This window comes from Anas platyrhynchos, chromosome 2 (genome assembly GCF_047663525.1).
Source record: "Anas platyrhynchos isolate ZD024472 breed Pekin duck chromosome 2, IASCAAS_PekinDuck_T2T, whole genome shotgun sequence".
NCBI lineage: Eukaryota > Metazoa > Chordata > Aves > Anseriformes > Anatidae > Anas > Anas platyrhynchos.
Genome location: NC_092588.1, coordinates 60894929 through 60911979, shown reverse-complemented (window position 1 = coordinate 60911979; position 17051 = coordinate 60894929). Strand labels below are relative to the sequence as shown.

At 40.5% G+C, this 17051-nt stretch overlaps 1 protein-coding gene across 8 annotated transcripts in view; it reads right to left on the bottom strand.

Moving 5' to 3' along the window:
• Positions 1 to 1696: 1696 nt before the first annotated feature.
• The window catches only part of CNDP1 (carnosine dipeptidase 1), a 20619-nt gene continuing 5264 nt past the window's right edge, over positions 1697 to 17051 (bottom strand). For 5 of the 8 annotated variants that reach the window (XM_072034828.1, XM_072034824.1, XM_072034827.1 and 2 more), the window contains 11 exons: positions 12833 to 12951; positions 12098 to 12241; positions 10897 to 11059; positions 9766 to 9854; positions 7631 to 7831; positions 6172 to 6256; positions 5589 to 5749; positions 3917 to 4081; positions 3608 to 3749; positions 3070 to 3217; positions 1697 to 1969 (listed from right to left, as the gene is read on the bottom strand). In XM_072034828.1, coding sequence (XP_071890929.1) covers positions 1864 to 1969; positions 3070 to 3217; positions 3608 to 3749; positions 3917 to 4081; positions 5589 to 5749; positions 6172 to 6256; positions 7631 to 7831; positions 9766 to 9854; positions 10897 to 11059; positions 12098 to 12241; positions 12833 to 12910 — 1482 coding nt within the window. In that variant the 5' untranslated portion in view covers positions 12911 to 12951 and the 3' untranslated portion in view covers positions 1697 to 1863. Of the gene's footprint in view, positions 1970 to 3069; positions 3218 to 3607; positions 3750 to 3916; positions 4082 to 5588; positions 5750 to 6171; positions 6257 to 7630; positions 7832 to 9765; positions 9855 to 10896; positions 11060 to 12097; positions 12242 to 12832; positions 12952 to 13534; positions 13693 to 16298; positions 16450 to 17051 lie in introns of those variants that run through there. The other 3 variants (XM_027451892.3, XM_072034829.1, XM_072034830.1) reach the window with 3 other exon arrangements.

Genomic DNA, 17051 nt, shown 5'->3' with positions numbered 1-17051 from the left:
GAATGACTGGTGGATGCACTCCTGATTTGAGAGGGAAAAGAGTAGTTCTGGAAACCCCTGTGGGAGGGAATGGCTCTCACAATGCTCTCTTTTATGGCCTGGAAAACCTAAAATCAAAGTTTTCTGCTATTTCTCTCTTTTGGGACTGAAAGATGTTCTGCATAATTCATTGGTCCCAGTGTTTCATACATACGGTTTTATCTTGATGGTAAGTGGTTATTTCAGATCTGAACCTTATTTCAGTGTGCTGCTCTGACAGCATTTGTGCACATGAAGTGATGCCATCCTTGTTGATTGCACTTTATTTGATGTTCCAAATAAATAGCAACAGAAGAAACTACATATGGCACAATCCCACCCTAAATTGTTTTAGGATTGCTGTGTTTTTCAGAGCACTTACATTCCTGGAAACACAGCCTCCATACCTCTGGCATGAGCAAATCTACCAGCTCTGCTACCTTCTCTTCTTCCAGAATTGTCATGTCTAGGAGTAATTATTTCTTTCAGTGATGTTGAAGTCCCTTTTGAAAGCCACCCAAAAACTGAGACACTACAAAACAGAAGACTGCAAATCATGCTTTATCAGTTGTACATCTTCAAGCACTTTGAAAAAATCTAGTCCTTTACAGGTCCATAGCTTTTAAGCATGGACCAGCGTGCCCCACGTGCAGGGCAGAGCTCCTTACCTACTGCTATGTTCCATAATGGTTTGAACAGGTGAAGGGAGCTGAGAGACTGCCAAGGGCCTTTCCTGCAACTTGATGATGTGCAAACTGGAGTCTTCTGCTTTTAGGGGCTCAGTCCTGGTCTTCTCATGTAGGCCTCTAGGCGTGGGCACCAGAAGTTGCGCTTCAGTTGTGTGGTAAATGGAGCCAACACAAACGAGATCCCACCTGGGGCCCTTCTCTTTCCCTTGAAGGCCTTCAGCAGCCGGTGTACATACTCTGTTCTCATCAGCTGACGGGGGCTCCTCACAGCCCTGGGGAAGTCTGAACATGGGGTTTATTGAGAACCCAGTGTGAAACCTAACCATCCCTGATCATGCCTGTTCCCAAACCTCTCAGAATACCAGCCACATGTAGGTCCAGCTCCCAGGAATTTCAGGGGAGTGACTGAAAAACAAGCTTGTTTTTTGGTTGTGTTTTCAAATCCAGCCAAGGCTTTTCGCCTGATAATTTTCCACATCAGCAGAGTTTACAGGTTATTTATGGCATGATATCCTACTCTGAAGGCTCTACATCCACACTTCATGCCCTTAAACACCTTTATTCTTGCTTGTTTTTCAAGAGATGGAGCAGGAGAGGAAGGAAAAATACCAGCCAAATTCCTTAATTAACGCCCCTTGTGTTAACAGTGGAGATAACACCAATGAGCTTTTGTTTAAATCCAGTTGTCATTTTTGTTGTGTGTGAATTAAATGCATATCAAAATGAAAATCACATTTTGAAATTGAAATAAATATTGATGTGAATTGTGTAATATTTGCTAGATGTTTTCCCTAATCAGCAAACAGAACTTTGGAGCTTTGTTGTAATTTCAAGATACATCACATGCATTTGATTTAACAACAGAAACTGATAATTTAAAAGCAACTAATAGTTTCTAGTTTGATGGAAAAACACCCTTCTGATGGCAGATTTTGGCCAAAACACATTTACAATTTTTGTTGTAAAGAAAGTGACATTAAGGAGCATGTATTATGCACAGCATTTATTTTTTTCCACAAATTCAGTCACATAGAATATGTGATTTACATGTTTTTCCAGACCAGGAAATGAGTAAGCCTAACACTGGAAAAAAATAAAATAAAAATAATAATAAAAAAAAAAAAACATGCTTTGCTAATTTTGTGATGATGGTCTATCAGTTGTTAGTCTCTGGGCTGGAAGTTTCATGTAACTGCCCACGTAGCTTTGATATCTCCAGGAAAAAGGCTGCGAACACTTTGGTTCCTTCAATGTAGTTGTGTCTGTTAAGAAAGAAAGACGAGAATGACATCCTGTCAGGCCAGTCTGCTGTTCAGTTAGTAGACTAGCCAAAGGTTTAAGTATATTCAGAGGAGTCTGAGAGACTGACCACCATAAAGAATTGACAAAAGATCCTAACAAAAAACACTGATTTATTAGTGGTGAGTTTAGCATGGGAAATCACTGTTCCTTACTACTGCCCTGCATCATGACTTACTCTAATTCAGGAGAAGGGTAAGAGGAAAAACATCTCTCCGAGGATGAGAAAAAAAAAAAAGTGCTATGTTCTAGCTCCCCATTCATGCCTGCAGTGATGGCAAGTTTCTCAGAGTCAAGACCATAACTATCACAGCCAAAAGAAATGGACAGAGGTGACTTCATTTTACTCTCCTACGTGCAGAGTGCAGATGTGGTTTACTCTCACTCATTTACATTGCAAAGAACAGAAGGATGAAACAGCTTCCTGAAAAAAAGACAAAGTGCACTGAAATTCTGGATGCCCTGCAACTGGCACTCCTCTGCAGGATTCCTCTGCAGGATTCTCAGAGAAAACTGTCTCAGTGTAAAGTATGCTGATTACTGTCATCTGTAACCAACAGTGTTGGGGCTATACGGAGGGGAAAAAAAAAATCACCTGAGAATTAATTTTAGGATGAGCTTGGTACAACCTAACTCAGAAACTGCAAGGGCAGCACTCTAATTTTGATATAGTTACACTAGTTTGGCTCGCTGCGATATAACTACACTTAACCATCAGCCTGAGTACCTCTGACTGCAACATTCAGAATGGATGCTGTGCAGAAAGGTGCCCATATTTCATCATATTTCAACCAGAGGAAAATTTCACTGGCATGGCAATGAAAACCGCCACTGTATGTACTTCAAGATGGAGTAGACATTTCATGAAAAACACATGTCAGTATGTGATAAATTTGGAATTCTGCTTTCTGCACGGCAACACACCAGGTTTGCTGGAGACAGTAGCTTGGGACCGTCCACTGGAAAGCAAAGGTTCCCATCTGTCAGTGGTTATGTGTGAGCACCAGAAGACTTCAGTTCTCCCCCCCTTCTCTTATAGCACAAACGAATGAATAAAAGGAACCTGCTTATTTTCTCATTTTGGGAGTGCTCCCCAGCATCGGCCGCTCCAATCGGAAACATTATCACCCTTTTCTGCGTTACAGTCTGAAACAGTCTGGCAATAGGAATTGTTGAACCATCCCGAATAAAATCTGGATCTTCTCCAAAAACTGAAATACATGCAAAGAATTGGTTCGTTCATAAGTGAAACAAAAGATGCTTTCTTCTGTTACCAAATATCCGCAGTCTGCTCAATCACGAAGAGCTTCTGAGTAGAAACTGTATCTAAACGATGTCATGAATCAGTTGCACTCCACAAACCTCTGGCTTTGTAACTGTACATGAAAGAACTAAACAAGTCATTTTTTTTGGCTACTCCTGTTAAATACACCCCAGTTCAGCAAGATGTGGAGGCTGAGCTGTTCTGTCAAAATCAATGAGATACGTAAGGGCAAGTGACCATAACACTGAATTGGGAAATCCCTTTTTAATTTTGTGGATGAGCAGAGTTCTCCTGCAGACTTGCAGACACATTAAAAACTAAAAAAGAAGATGTGTACCTGTTTTTATTGCCCTTCTTGCTGCTTTATATAGTGGATCATTAACGTCAGCAACCCAGGGCTTCGCACCCAGTGGCATAGACACTTTGAGTTTGTTTGGACTGTTCCTCTTGGAAAACACATTCTTCAAGTGCTCCTCCACCTACAGGGCAAACACCTTCCAGTTAGATGCTTTCATCTTCTTGAAATTGCTCTTACAAACAGCTAAATGCTAGAAACACCCAGTTTACTACTGGGGTTGTGAAGTTGTGAGGTGCTAAGAGGGACTTTGGTTCACACAGTAGAAAGAACCTGGCTTTGGCTTCTTACCTGTTGTTTCACAACTGAAAGGTCCATGTAGGGGACTTGGCGAATTGAAAATTTCCCTATGACTTTTGCTGGAATGACTGTTTTAATTCCTGGTTCATGAAAAGCTCCTTCAATCCCATGAATAGAGAGTGAAGGATAACGCCACAGGTGCAGGAGTATCTCTTCCTTCAAAAAAAAAAAAATAGAAGAGGGGAAAAGGGTGACACTGGAACCATTCACAATTGATAGAAACAATGCGAAGACAAAACATTTTCCATCCACGTTATACTTGGAGACCTCTGTACTTTAAAGATATTTGATTTGTAATTCAAACTAGTGCTATCTTTTTAATTTTAAGAAATACTGCTCCTTTCAGTCAACATTTGTTTCTCTGTAGAAACGTTTAGATTGAGAACAGCTTTTCATGCACGACAAGAAATGTGGAGCACTATTAAAAATATCACAGCAGTGATTTTTGTAGTGCCAAGTGAGATCAGAACAACTTCTGCTCTACCACCTACGGATCTCAGGATTTCTACAAGGAGAAACCTGCAACCAGTTTAGGCAGACCCCATTCAGTTGATACCAGGTGAGAAATCCTTCTAACGAGCACTTAAATACTACAAGAAGTAAGGGGATAATATTCAAGTTTATGCTTTTTTTTTTTTTCCTGGAGAAGGTAAGAAGGATAAAAATAAATAAAAATGAAACTACTTATTCTAAAGAAGGAGAGACAGTAAGAGGACACTTTTTTTTTTTTTTAAAAAAAAAAAAAAAAAAAAAAAAAGCTTTTTATAAGCTGGTATGTGTGCAGAACCCCAGAGCACTACTCCTTTATTTGTACTCCATTTTTATGACATTGGAGCTTTAAGTACACAAAAAATTTTCACCACTTCACCCACATATGGGTAAAGCATCAAAACTCTTTACTGTTACATTATTCTTGTACATTATTAATTATTACAGTCTAGTTTAGGCCAATTCAGAAGCTTCTTCATGGAAATAAAAGCATTCACATTAGAACTAATACCATTATAGTTATGTTAGTAATAAAAAAATGAATCACCCCTCCCTTTCTCCCAGCTGCAAGCCTTGTGCAAGGAGATTTTTCTAAGTCAGCCCTCACCTGCTGTTTTTTATTTAGGAAATAATTTTTAAATTCTGGCAAAGAGAGGCTTATAGCTTTGGGTGGTTTTTGGCATGCTCAACAGACACCAAGATCAATAAACAAAATTAATGAATAAAAACCACCCCAAAGAACACCAGCCTAAAGCTGCCTCCCATTTTTAAGAGCTGAATATAGGTTCTTTCCTACTCCGTAACCAGTATGCAGGGTTTTCAATGTATACTATCTTTGGTTGGTTAGCCAGGGTATGGTGGGAGAGGATCTGCAGTATGAGAGAGGGGGAGCCAAACTCTTTAATTTGCTCATTTATTATTCATATTTTGGATCAACTTGCCCAGATGTGGTAACTTACATTTTCAGCACATTAATTTTATTTACCTTTTAATGCTCTGTGCTCTCTCTCTTTTTTTTTTTTTGGCCATTGATTGAAAATATCTTTCAGTCTGGCTTTGTCCATAAATGCTATGAAGGGGTGATTTAAATTCTTTCTGCTGTCCTTCTAATACATTACTTTACCTATATCTGTCTACATATAAATATATGCACACCTATATATTCTTATTTTACCTTGCTACTGTAGAGGAATTTTTTCACTCCACTATTATTCTTGTGTTCTTCTATATCATATTCAATGGATTCATACAATTTCCTCTCCTCCTCTGTCAGGGCAGCGACACTGTCATAGATTCCAGGGATCTGAATATGACCCGTGGGATCCACAAGGCTGTCTATGAAGGAAGACAAAGATATCATTAAAAGTAGGACCCATTTCTTCTGCTTGGCAATCACTACACCTTTTCCCTTCTACCTAACTCTTTTGAGTTAGCCAAATGAGTAACCCTAACAACTAACTAGTAACAACTGTAGGCAGCCATCAGGTTGCCACACCCATGTATGTGGGTAATCCTTAAACATCCTTGATGAACATCTGAGTATTAGACTGAAAACAGCTCAACTGCACATCTGGTCTTACCAGGGACATTGCCTTCCTCCGCTGCTGTCAGCATAGCTGTGCTGAGATTTGGAAACCTGGAAATCGTGCTTCAGTTAGACTTGACTTACTCGAATCAATTAAATATGGCACTGATCTTCATTAGGCTGATTGCTAGTCATTTCCCAGCTACTCCTGAACAATGATGCACGTTATTACCCAGCAGAGCTACCAGGTCCATCAGCGGCTCGTGAACGATGCCTCCAAAAGTTCCAGAGTGAAGGTCCTTGTCACCACCCTCAACCTGTGCCAAAAACATGGCTCAGATGTAAATAGTCCCTACCTCATTCTTCCGCAGGTATTTGTTTTCCACAGGGACTGGCAGCTTTGCTTTTTTAAACGAGGCCACAAATAAATGGAAAGCTATTATGAGTTCCTATTAATGGAATAGGAAACATCATGTCAGGAACAATCTGCTCCTGGTAAAGAGAAGAGGGCTTTGTTGTTAACCACTGGAGAGAGAAACTCGGCTGTCTGTACTACTTACAGGCACTTGAAAGCAAGGATCTCTCTCCATTCCTTCTTTTGCTTCAGTAAGATTAAGTACATCATAAGTGTAACACCTGCATATTACTGTTTCTAACATTGCAGAATAAATGCAAAAATCTTCATAACCAAAGCAAGAAAGAACCTTACTTGTTTCACATTAAGAAAATATATGTCCAACCTTAATTCCAGATTGCAACAAATAAGAATTTAGAAGCATCTCAAATCAAACAGCCTTAGAACAGAAAAGGCATTTGCTTTATTAAATGGGTTGTTTTTCCAGACACATTTTCATTCTCAGGTTTATCTTAAACTATATTTGTGCAACAAACTTGTTTATTCTTCCCTAAACCTCATTAAACCCAACTGTCTGGTAGCAGGCAGAGACCATTTCTGATGTTTTAATATCATAATTTATCATAATCTAGACTTAGACAAATTGAATCAAGGCTGCAGAGGTTGCTTTGGTTAAAAACAAATTTCGTTCATTTTCAGACATAAAGGTTAATGTAGATTTTTCCTTTAGGTCCTTTCCTTTTTTAATCTCTCTGAATTTCTTTTATGCTTTAAGTTTTCCAGATGACAAACTTCATTTCACAATAGCTCATTTTGGCTGCTAAATACACTGCAGTGCACTGTTACTTGCTTCTGCCAATGGTTAGGAAAGTTTTGCACAGCTTTTAAACCCAGAGATCCAACTAAATTGAGTGCCTCTAGGCAGAGATGTTGCACTAAGCAGTATCTGCTGCAGAGGGGCAAGAACAGCAGAAGAAATAGTGTTGGAGTGGTGTAGGGACAATGGTGCAGGAGAATGGAGTTGATATGAGGAAGGGGTGATGAGGGAGAGGGGCAGGAGAGTAATTGGGTAGGAAAGAGAGTGAGAGGAGAGAGTGGAAATTTCTCCTAAGCGGAGAAACGATGATTGAAGAGAACTTGATGAAAGCAAATAAGGCTTCTCACTGAAATGAGAAGGGAAATCTGCATAAGCAAGGAAGAGCACAGAAGACCTGCATTTGTAAATATTCCGCTTGCTGTCAGCCTTTCTCTGCATATAGAGACAGATGTGATCACAGCAGCATCACTGCTCACTGGTCAGAGGCCTTGCCAGCTCACACGAACCCGTGTCTCTTACCTCCACAAAGAAGCAGGCGTTGCCCCGAGTCCCGTATGTGAGGGCAGGCTTCTTCTTGCTGAGCCAGAGGTTGTCCGAAATCACAATGAAATCAACATCTGAGAAAAAGCACTGTTTCTCTTCTTCAAGTAGCTTCTCTAGCCCCAAAGACCCTGCTTCTTCCATACCTTCAATTATAAACTTGAAGTTTACTGGTATAGCCTGAATGAACAGCAGAGAAGTCTGGTTAAGGAACAAGCACTTTCAAAATTAAAAAGGAATATTTAAAAAGAAAAACCAGACTGACTTGCAGTATGCAATATATTAGGAAAAGAGAGACATAGGATATACATCTTGTTTCAATAGAAGGGGCATTGATAGATACACACATACAGTTTCCCATCAAGGTTTGTTTTTCTCTACTTTTTTTTTTTTTTTTTTTTAAAGGATAATGTAAAAGCAAATACCCTTTAACTTCTGTTTCCAGAAAACTTGTTAGTCTGTCATGGGGTTTCTCTTTGGTGCTATTAAATACTTTAATTGCTTTGGAAAATCTGCGTAATGGCAATGGCATTTTCACAGAATATTCCCAGCCTCTTGTATTCCCACTACTAGAGCCCATGTGGGAAACACTGGCAAAGGTCCACTGCTGTTGTTTTCCCCACATGTTACCCCTCACCAGGGGTAGTCATCTGATGATAAAAATGCTGCTGGTGATTCCCTGATAGTTGTTCTTGAATCTGTAGGCCTGCTAGCTCATAAGGATGCATTTCCAAGAGTAACAAAGTGAAAAATTGTGGAACAGTGAGAGTTGGAAATGCTGACCTGTCCCATAGGAGAAATAAATTTGAGCTTAGTTTCCATTCCAACTCATTTTCTCATTGCAAGCTTTAGGATGCTTTCTGTTTTAATTCAATTCTCAGATTAAACCCAGAAACAAATGTTTAGAGTTTAAATGAACTTGTGCTATGGATGGGTTCACTGATGGTTTGTCAAATGGCCCCAGAAAATTTAGAAACAAACAATTAATGTATATTGCAAGATGGCCTGTGCTGTTTTCTAAGGGAAGACCCCTAAATGACAAATATTTCTTTTCGTTTGCTTGTAAAAAATGACAAAATAGCTATTAGTGATTTGAAAAAATTGAAAAATGCAGAAAGACAGATGTATAAATTGATAATAGCTAATTTATAATAATAATTAGGTAATAATAATCATTACCTAATAGTAGGCAAATAACATCATGTGTTTGTGTATTAGAACTTAGGGGCACCAAGGTAGATTCAGTCCTACTGATGAAAGAAAACCATTAGGTTTCCAGAGGCTGCACAAAGACTTTAAAAGCCAAGACTTGCAACTCAGTCTGTCTCATGTCATACCAGAGGGAGAAAACTGTTTTTTATCAATCTAACAAAATGTGTTGTGTAAAATCACCCTAAAGGGTGTTCGCTGCTGAACTTACAAACTTAGAGTTGGCTTAATTTTGCATTGGGGATAAAACTACCACAAAAGTATTAAACATGCAGACTGATTTAATGATAACTATGTTGGCCATTGTAGAGTTTAGGCAAGAGTTTGGTTCTTAGACCTATGGCAGTCTCTAGGCAAATATATTTGTACTTGGTTAATGCACACATTCAAAGCATTTTCTGTCATAGATCTACTGTTGAAAGAACATCCCACTAGGAATAAGCATTTTAGGTGCTTTCTTCATGCATACACAAACTGAAGGTAACTTGCAGGTAGCCAAGGCCAAAGACCAACAGAATTTAACAGTGGAGATGAGACTTCATCACCATTCTCTGATGTATGTTATTTTACCATTTAAAAAACTATCAAGAAAATAGGGTAACAAAATTGTATAACGTATGTAATACAAATTAAATGCTTCCCCTAGTTTGTTTTCCTTTGCAGGGCAATGACAGCAAAACTATTTCTACATTGCATAAAGGCCACTCAATATAAAAATACCCAAATATGTATTTGTACTGGAGTGAAAACAGTGCCCTGGAATATAGCATTAGAAATAAGCTGATATTTCAAAATACACATAGTCTGTTGGGACAGAGAGGCATTATCTATGTCACAAGAAGGTAAACGCATTCCTCCAGAGAGGTACTGTAGTAATGACTAACTAATTCCTCACTGATACCTACTAATTTCAAGGCTCTAAATGTTTCCACTGCATTTATCCAAGCTAAGACTGGTCCTTTATTATCTGTTGATCCACGGCCATAGAGATTTCCTTATTAAGAGAAAAAAAAAAAAAAAAAAAGATTAAAGTTTTCAAGCAATCTTTGAAACTTCTCAGGTCACTTCAATGCAATCAACAAATTCCTGGTGCAGCAAAAGCTTCAAAAGAGGTGTGTCAAGAGAGGTATCAGCACAATCAGAATTTTACTGACTTGTTAATACCAATTTCTGGAGTTCCACTTTTGTTCTTAAGATCTGATTCATAAAATCATAAAACCATTAAGGCTGGAAGAGACCTTCAAGATCATCTGGTCCAACCATCACCCTACTACCAATATCACCCACTAAACCATGTCCCTAAGTGCCAGGTCCTACAGGTATAGGTACAGAACATTTTTTTTTTTTTTTTTTAAGCATTCAACCATACAGCTATATACAGGAATAGATTTTGGTTTCATGTACAGCAGTATATACCTATGTCAATTCCCACTGGAGGCAGAAGAGTTACCCCAATAAAGCTGTTTGGAACCAGTCCCAGCAGATGGGAAAGGGTCACTTAATGGTTATGGTACTGGGAACCAGGATCTCTGGGCTCTTGGGCTTACTCATCCTCTAACCTGCCATCCCACATTTGTATTCCTTTGATGAAAGGAGCTTTCCATGCTCTGCTGATTGCAGGGGAAAGGTTGCTACATGAAGAAGGGCCTGACCATCTCCCACCCAAACGCTCCTAAGCTCCAGTGTGGTGGGTGGAGGTGCTAAAGGATTATGAAGCAAGAACAGAAAGGGTGAGGAAGGACAATGATTGATCCAACAACACAACAAGAACCTTAAGGCAGAAATGGACTCTAATGAACACTCTGTAAAGTGACATTAACCTCACGTGGCTTTTCCACACCAAATATTAAGCAGTCAGTGATGAGTCTCACCAGTCACAGCATGACATCAAGATGTAAAGCTGCTGGATTTGTCCCATAGATTTCTGTGGGAGAAGAGCTCGTGCTGTAGTTAAGTGTACAAGGAACTTCCTCCTACTGGAGATCCCAGAGTCACAGATCCAAATAATGACACAAAAACTATGACCAGGTACACACCATCAATTTCGGTCAATGTGTAAGGATCAGTTTTCCAGCCATCTTCCCTTCTGGCAGGCTGCACGTCCACGTGGCCATAGAAACAGACAGTGGGGTTTTGTGGATCCTTGCCAAGCTCCCCGAGAATAACAGGCGGCAGTGGGAGGTGCTGGCCATCAGGGAGCTATAAAGTAATATTAAAAAAGCAACAAAGGAAAAAAAAAAAAAACTTTGAAAACTTGCAAACGTTGTAAAAAGAACTGGAATTCTCAGTACTGAAAATGTTTCTGCCTACTCAGTTGGCTCTAATTTGATCAGGTCCTTAAATCTGATTTTGAATCCAGATCTAACCTACCCAGAGGAATTGAGATTTTCTCCCCAACTGTTCAGGTTTTTCCAGGGCTATACAGAGTTCTAATGTTGCTCTGTCATAAATGCACTCTTTAATAAACTTTGTCTTCTCTACTGCTGGGAAGTAAAAGTCAACTGTGTGCTATAGTGACAAAAGCATATGCTGTGGCATTAAAATAGTCAAAAGCCACACAGAAACTCATGTGGGGATTGATTTTGCAACAGACAGATGGCAGGAGGCCTGCAACTTCAAATAACAAAACAAAATAAAGTTTTCCTGGCAGGATGCAGCAGCAGCTATTTAGGAATGTTTTTTAGGTTGAGGTTCCAAACTAATCCTATAATTTGTAGGTATACAGAACAGATCTCCACGTTGGCTGAAAGAGGCTGGGTGTCTCACAGGAGTGGGAAATAAGAAGTAAATAATGTGTATACTCCCTTGTATTCACAATAATATGGGTTTGTATTGGTCTGTTGCAATACCAAAGTATAGCAGCTTCTTGCCCAACAATCAAAGGAAAATAATGGTTTTAAGGGAAACAATATTTTGGCCCTAGACAGAGATGCATCTCTGGTGTCTGCTCCTACGACAAGTCACCCATTCCTTGCTGTTAGACACAGGCTGTTGCTATATAACTTGCCAACCATAATTGCACGTGTGGTCTCCTAAGCGTGCTGGTAATCAGTCTGAGGAGGGGCTGAACTCAGCAGGTATCGTGTGGCTGTGGGACTGTTGATAAATTGTCATCTAGCTACCAAAAATACCAGTAAGTCATAAGAGATATATGCACATACATAGCATTGAAAGTAGTAGGCAGAACACGATAGATGTGGAGGTATGACATTTTACATACAAGAAAAGGACAGGCACCTGATGTGACCCCAGGTTTACTGAATTAACAGTGGCTCCCAAAGCTTCAAGTTTGCTTGCTGCCAACGCCATCATTCGCATGACTTCTTTCCTCAGGCCTGGTTGCACAGAATCGCTTTCCACAGCCACCCATTCCTTGAGATCCTGTGCAGGAGGACAAGTACAGTTCAATCAGGTTTAAATGAGGTCTAATCGGTCTAAAACCCAGGAATCTGTGGTTGGCCTGTGGATATGTAAAGCTTCTTATTAGAAGACAGTTTTCCTTCCATCCTGTCACAACAACATCGTGGAAGCTGTAGTTTTCTACCTGGTAAAGGTTTGGCAAGAGCTAGGATCATCTTTCTTGTGCCTACAAGTGTACACATCAGCTCATCAGAGTCCCCAGTACATCATCAGAGCCTGATGCTGTCACTTCTCTGCAGAGCTCCCTTGTAGACAGAGGCAGGAGCTGCCTCTCCTGTTCAGGTGCATTTTGGCTTGGTGGAGCCTTTCTGTGCCCACACCTGGAGGATGCCTACAGCCACCTGGTCTATGGGGGTCCATGCAATTCCTGCTTCCTAATACAGTGTCCCCAGTACTGTCTGTCCCCTTGAAACCTTACTTTGTGGCACACCTGATGCCAGATACCAAACCCTGCTGTTACCTTAGTGGCAAATGCTCATCTGGCATGTGGAGCACGGGTCTCCGGGACATTGCTGCTGCCCTCCAGCCACTTCCCTGCAATATAGTTCTTACCTTAATGAAATCACTTTGATGCAGATCAATGTACTGGAAGATCTCAGTCTCCAATGCTGAAGAGGATGAGGAGGACATTCCTTCCTTGAAGGGCAGCTCGAGGGTGAGGTGGACAGTATCTGAAAGTTAAAGATAAAATTCAACATCAGAGACACCCTGCAATATGCATGTCTGTTCATTGCTGAGAACCATAGACAACTGCAAAACACTGAGCCTTATTTAAGTCTCATTTAATTCCTTCAGGCCATGAGAGAGGATGTCTGAGATATTTCATCACATAAAGTCTGAAATCAATTCATAACTAATTTTCTGAAAGAAAAAATGTGGGGAAAAAAATGACCAAGGAGTAAATAGCTTTACAATTTCTGCTTTATAAGGAAATAAAGGGAAGTGTTTTCCAAAGAAATTCTTGCTGCATCATTTCTCAATGCACAAACCTCACACTGCGCATTCTGCAAAGGCGGCTGCAGGGGAAGACTTGCAAACACTAACACGCACCATCTGCCCAGGGGACTCATCTTTCTTCCTCTTCTCCAGAAAGAGAGAGAAAAATGGATTCCCTGACACACGTTGTGTTTCACATGAATAAGGGATAGCAATCCCAGCACAGGAGAGTAGCTCCAGCAAATAGCTTCTGCAGTTGAATAAGAACAGCAGCAATACTGAAACACTCGATGAGTGCAGAAGTCATTTAGTACTTACAAACCTCTCTGTGCCTTGTTTTTCACAAGATGGGTGAAGATTTAAAAACCATAGTATTTTGGTGCTTTTCTTCCTTTCTGCAGTTTTCCTTTCTTGTCTCCCTGAAGTGCCTGCTGTAGTTCCTGAATCAGTGTTAGCCAAGTAACACGTAGAGGGTGGGGCTAAATTCAGAATAGCTGCTGTATTGGGCTGTGCAATGCGATGGGTCCCAAGGTCAAGACCTAACATGTTGACTTGAAAAATACTCTATGCTGGGGATGAAACATGCAGTTTCATCCCTAACTCTTTAATTCTGATGCACTGTTAAGATAATAGTCTGTAGCAATAATAATAATTTCAATTGCATTTCACTGACAGAGAAGGAAGATGGAAAACCCATGTTATGAACAAGAGGAGGGAGAGGAAGTAAGGAGAGGAGGGGAGTGGAAAGAAGAACTGGGGTTATTCCGCCTGGGAAACAAGCAGATGGGCAAGGCGCTCTAGCACCCAGTGACACGGTGTCCTTCCAGCAATGGACACAGCCACTTCTACTGCAATGGTACTTGAAACATGCAAAAATAATCATTAAAAAAATAATAATAAAGAAAATTCAAGGGTAAGCATGGTCTTTTAACCCAGTCAGGTGGTTCATCTCCTACACCTCAGTTACTCCAGAGAGTCTGGAGGTTTGATCTTTAAAATCAAACTAGAGACAGCAAATCTCTAAGCAAAAAAATGCTTTTGTGACTCCACTGTTGACCTAAAAGCCTGCAAGACCTGTTTTTAAACAGTAAGGTGTTTGTCCTCCTGTCAAAGCACAATTACCTGTAAAAACTGCAGATCAGTTTTGCTATAGAGACAGAGAAAAACCAGCTTTGTGGACACTCTCCGAAACACTGCCTCCATCACACATTCTGGGAACTTGGTGAAGGACAGGTCTAGAAGTTGAGGGGCGATTATAGAGATCCTAGCTGCATGAAGCGTAGGCCTCATTTTCCAACCTTTCATTGCAAGCAAGGTTACATCTATCCTGCCTGTGACACAGCTCACTCTGTGAAGCCCCAATGTACTAGATCTGATCACCAGAGTCCAGCTCCTGATGCCCGCTGACACTGGACGGACTGGTGTTACAAGAGACCAAATACCAGTTTCACAGCAGAGCAAAGTGTCAAAGCACAGGTACAGAGATGATTTGTTGATTGAGACAAAACAAATCCAAACCCAGGGGATTTTTAGGATAGAGATATTAAACACTGAAACATTACATGACACCAAGCTGAGTGGTGTAGTTGATACTAAAGAAGGAAGGGATGCCATCCTTGACAAGCTGAGAAGTGGGTCCACATGAACCTAATGAGGTTCAAGAAGTTCAAGTGCAAGGTGCTGCACCTGGGTTGGGGCAATCCTGGACATGGGCACAGTCCGGGAAAAGAACTCATTGAGGGCAGCCCTGCAGAGGAGGACTTGGGGGTTGTGGTGGATGAGAAGGTCAACATGAGCCAGCAGTGCATGCTTGCAGCCCAGAAGGCCAACTGCATCCTGGGCTACATCAATAGCAGGTGGAGGGAGGTGATTGTCCCCCTCTGCTCTGCCATTGCGTGGCCTCACTTGGAGTCCTGTGTCCAGGTCTGGGGCCCCCAGCACAAGAATAGTTTTAAACTACATGTAAAAGAGGACAAATTTAGATTGGAGGTTAGGAGGAAATCCTTCACTCAGAGGGTGGTGAGGCCTCTGAGGCTGCCCAGAGAAGCTGTGGATGCCCCATCCCTGGTGGTGTTCGAGGCAAGGTTGGATGAGGCCCTGGGCAACCTGGTCTAGTGGGCCCATGGCAGGGGACTGGAACAGGATGGTCTTTAAGGTCCCTTCCAACTAGAGCCATTCTGTGATTATTTAAATGCTAAGACTTTCTGGGGAGAAAGTGATAATAGTAAGTACATAATAAGTGATTATAATAATAAGTACAACTTCATTTTAACCATCAGCAGGTCTGAGGAGAGCAAAGGTTGTCTTTATGCTGATCTTTATTGAAGACATCACAGCTTCCTGCTCAGAGCTCCTCAGGGAGCTGGTCCCCATTATGGGGAAAAAAGGATTGGTCACAGCCTGTCTTCACAGCAGAGGTGCTCCAGCCCTCTGATCACCTTTGCGGCCCTCCTCTGGACTTGCTCTAATAGGTCCATGTACTTCTTGTGCCAAGGGCCCCAGAGCTGAACACATTAATGGGTGTTAAAGTAGCCAAGCTAATACAATGTATGAACTTTGGTTTCTTCATCATACATGATTTTCCCTCTTTCTCTTCAAATAATCATTTTTTCTGAATTCCATGCATTTTCTTTCTAAAAATAATGAGTACATAGTTTGCAGCTTAGAGTGACTTCATGGAATGCAGTTCTTTTAATATTACATGAAGGTCATAGTCACAAAAAGTTGCTTTTACTTGGGGAAAAGCGCTATGGTGATGGTATCCTCCTCTGCTTATGTTACATGCAAATGACCTGGAAGGATGCAGACAAGAGGCATATGTCTTCAAGTCATGTTTCATTAGCTTTTAACTGCTTAAGAAAATGAAAGAAGGAAAATTAAACACTGTGGAAGGAAAAAGAAAAAAAGAAAGAAACATTCAAGAAAACAAAACATCCTAGGAATAAATGAAATAATTATTTGAGATTTTCCAGAGACAGACTTCCATAAAAGTTTATAGAAAACACAAAAATGGTTGTTTTCATAACACAGATAAGCACGAACAGTGGCAAAGTTCAGCAAATGAGTGTGAGAAGATACTTACAGAGTCCTCTGAAGTAGCAGAGCATACCAAACACAAGTCAAACAAGAAATTAGGTAACAGCTATGCTGTGCTGTAGTTCGTGGAGGGAGGGAAGCAGCACGTCAATGCATTTCTCATGCACAAACAACGCTAATGAAAAGCATTTAGACAGTATAGGGAAAAGTTTGTGTAAGGAACATAGTCTGATAAAGGAGTAGAAAGATTTCAGGCAAGGCTAAAATAGCTCAGAGTTGCAAGGAGGGGAAAAACAATGTGAAAGGATGATAAAGCCTGCAAAAGAAAAACATCAAACAAAGACTTCAGTGTTCAATTTCAAGTGTATTTGATTTGATCTCATTCTAAAATTGCAGTTGCTGCCTTATGGAAAAAAAGTAATATGACTATTTTTAGAAATAATGTCTGACAGTCGCACAGTTTCTCTTCCTTCATTCCTTTGCAATAAGAACATTTTGTGTCTCACTTCCTTCCATCTCACAAGTACCGATAAAAGAAAACTTAGCATCCTTAGGGGATGATTTAATAAGAAATTTAGGTTGATTTTTTTTTTTTAAACCATAATGAATCTGTGATATACTATCAGCTAAGCTTACAAAGATTCAAGAAGCAGCTCCTGAATGTGTTGTACTGCCCTCCTCCCCCTTCCTGGCACGTATATGTCTCAGGTTGCAGTGCTCCCTGAGATGCTGAGATACAGCATTTGATTGGGGCGTGGGGAGGGATTGCTAATGAACACTGAACATTTTGCAACCAACC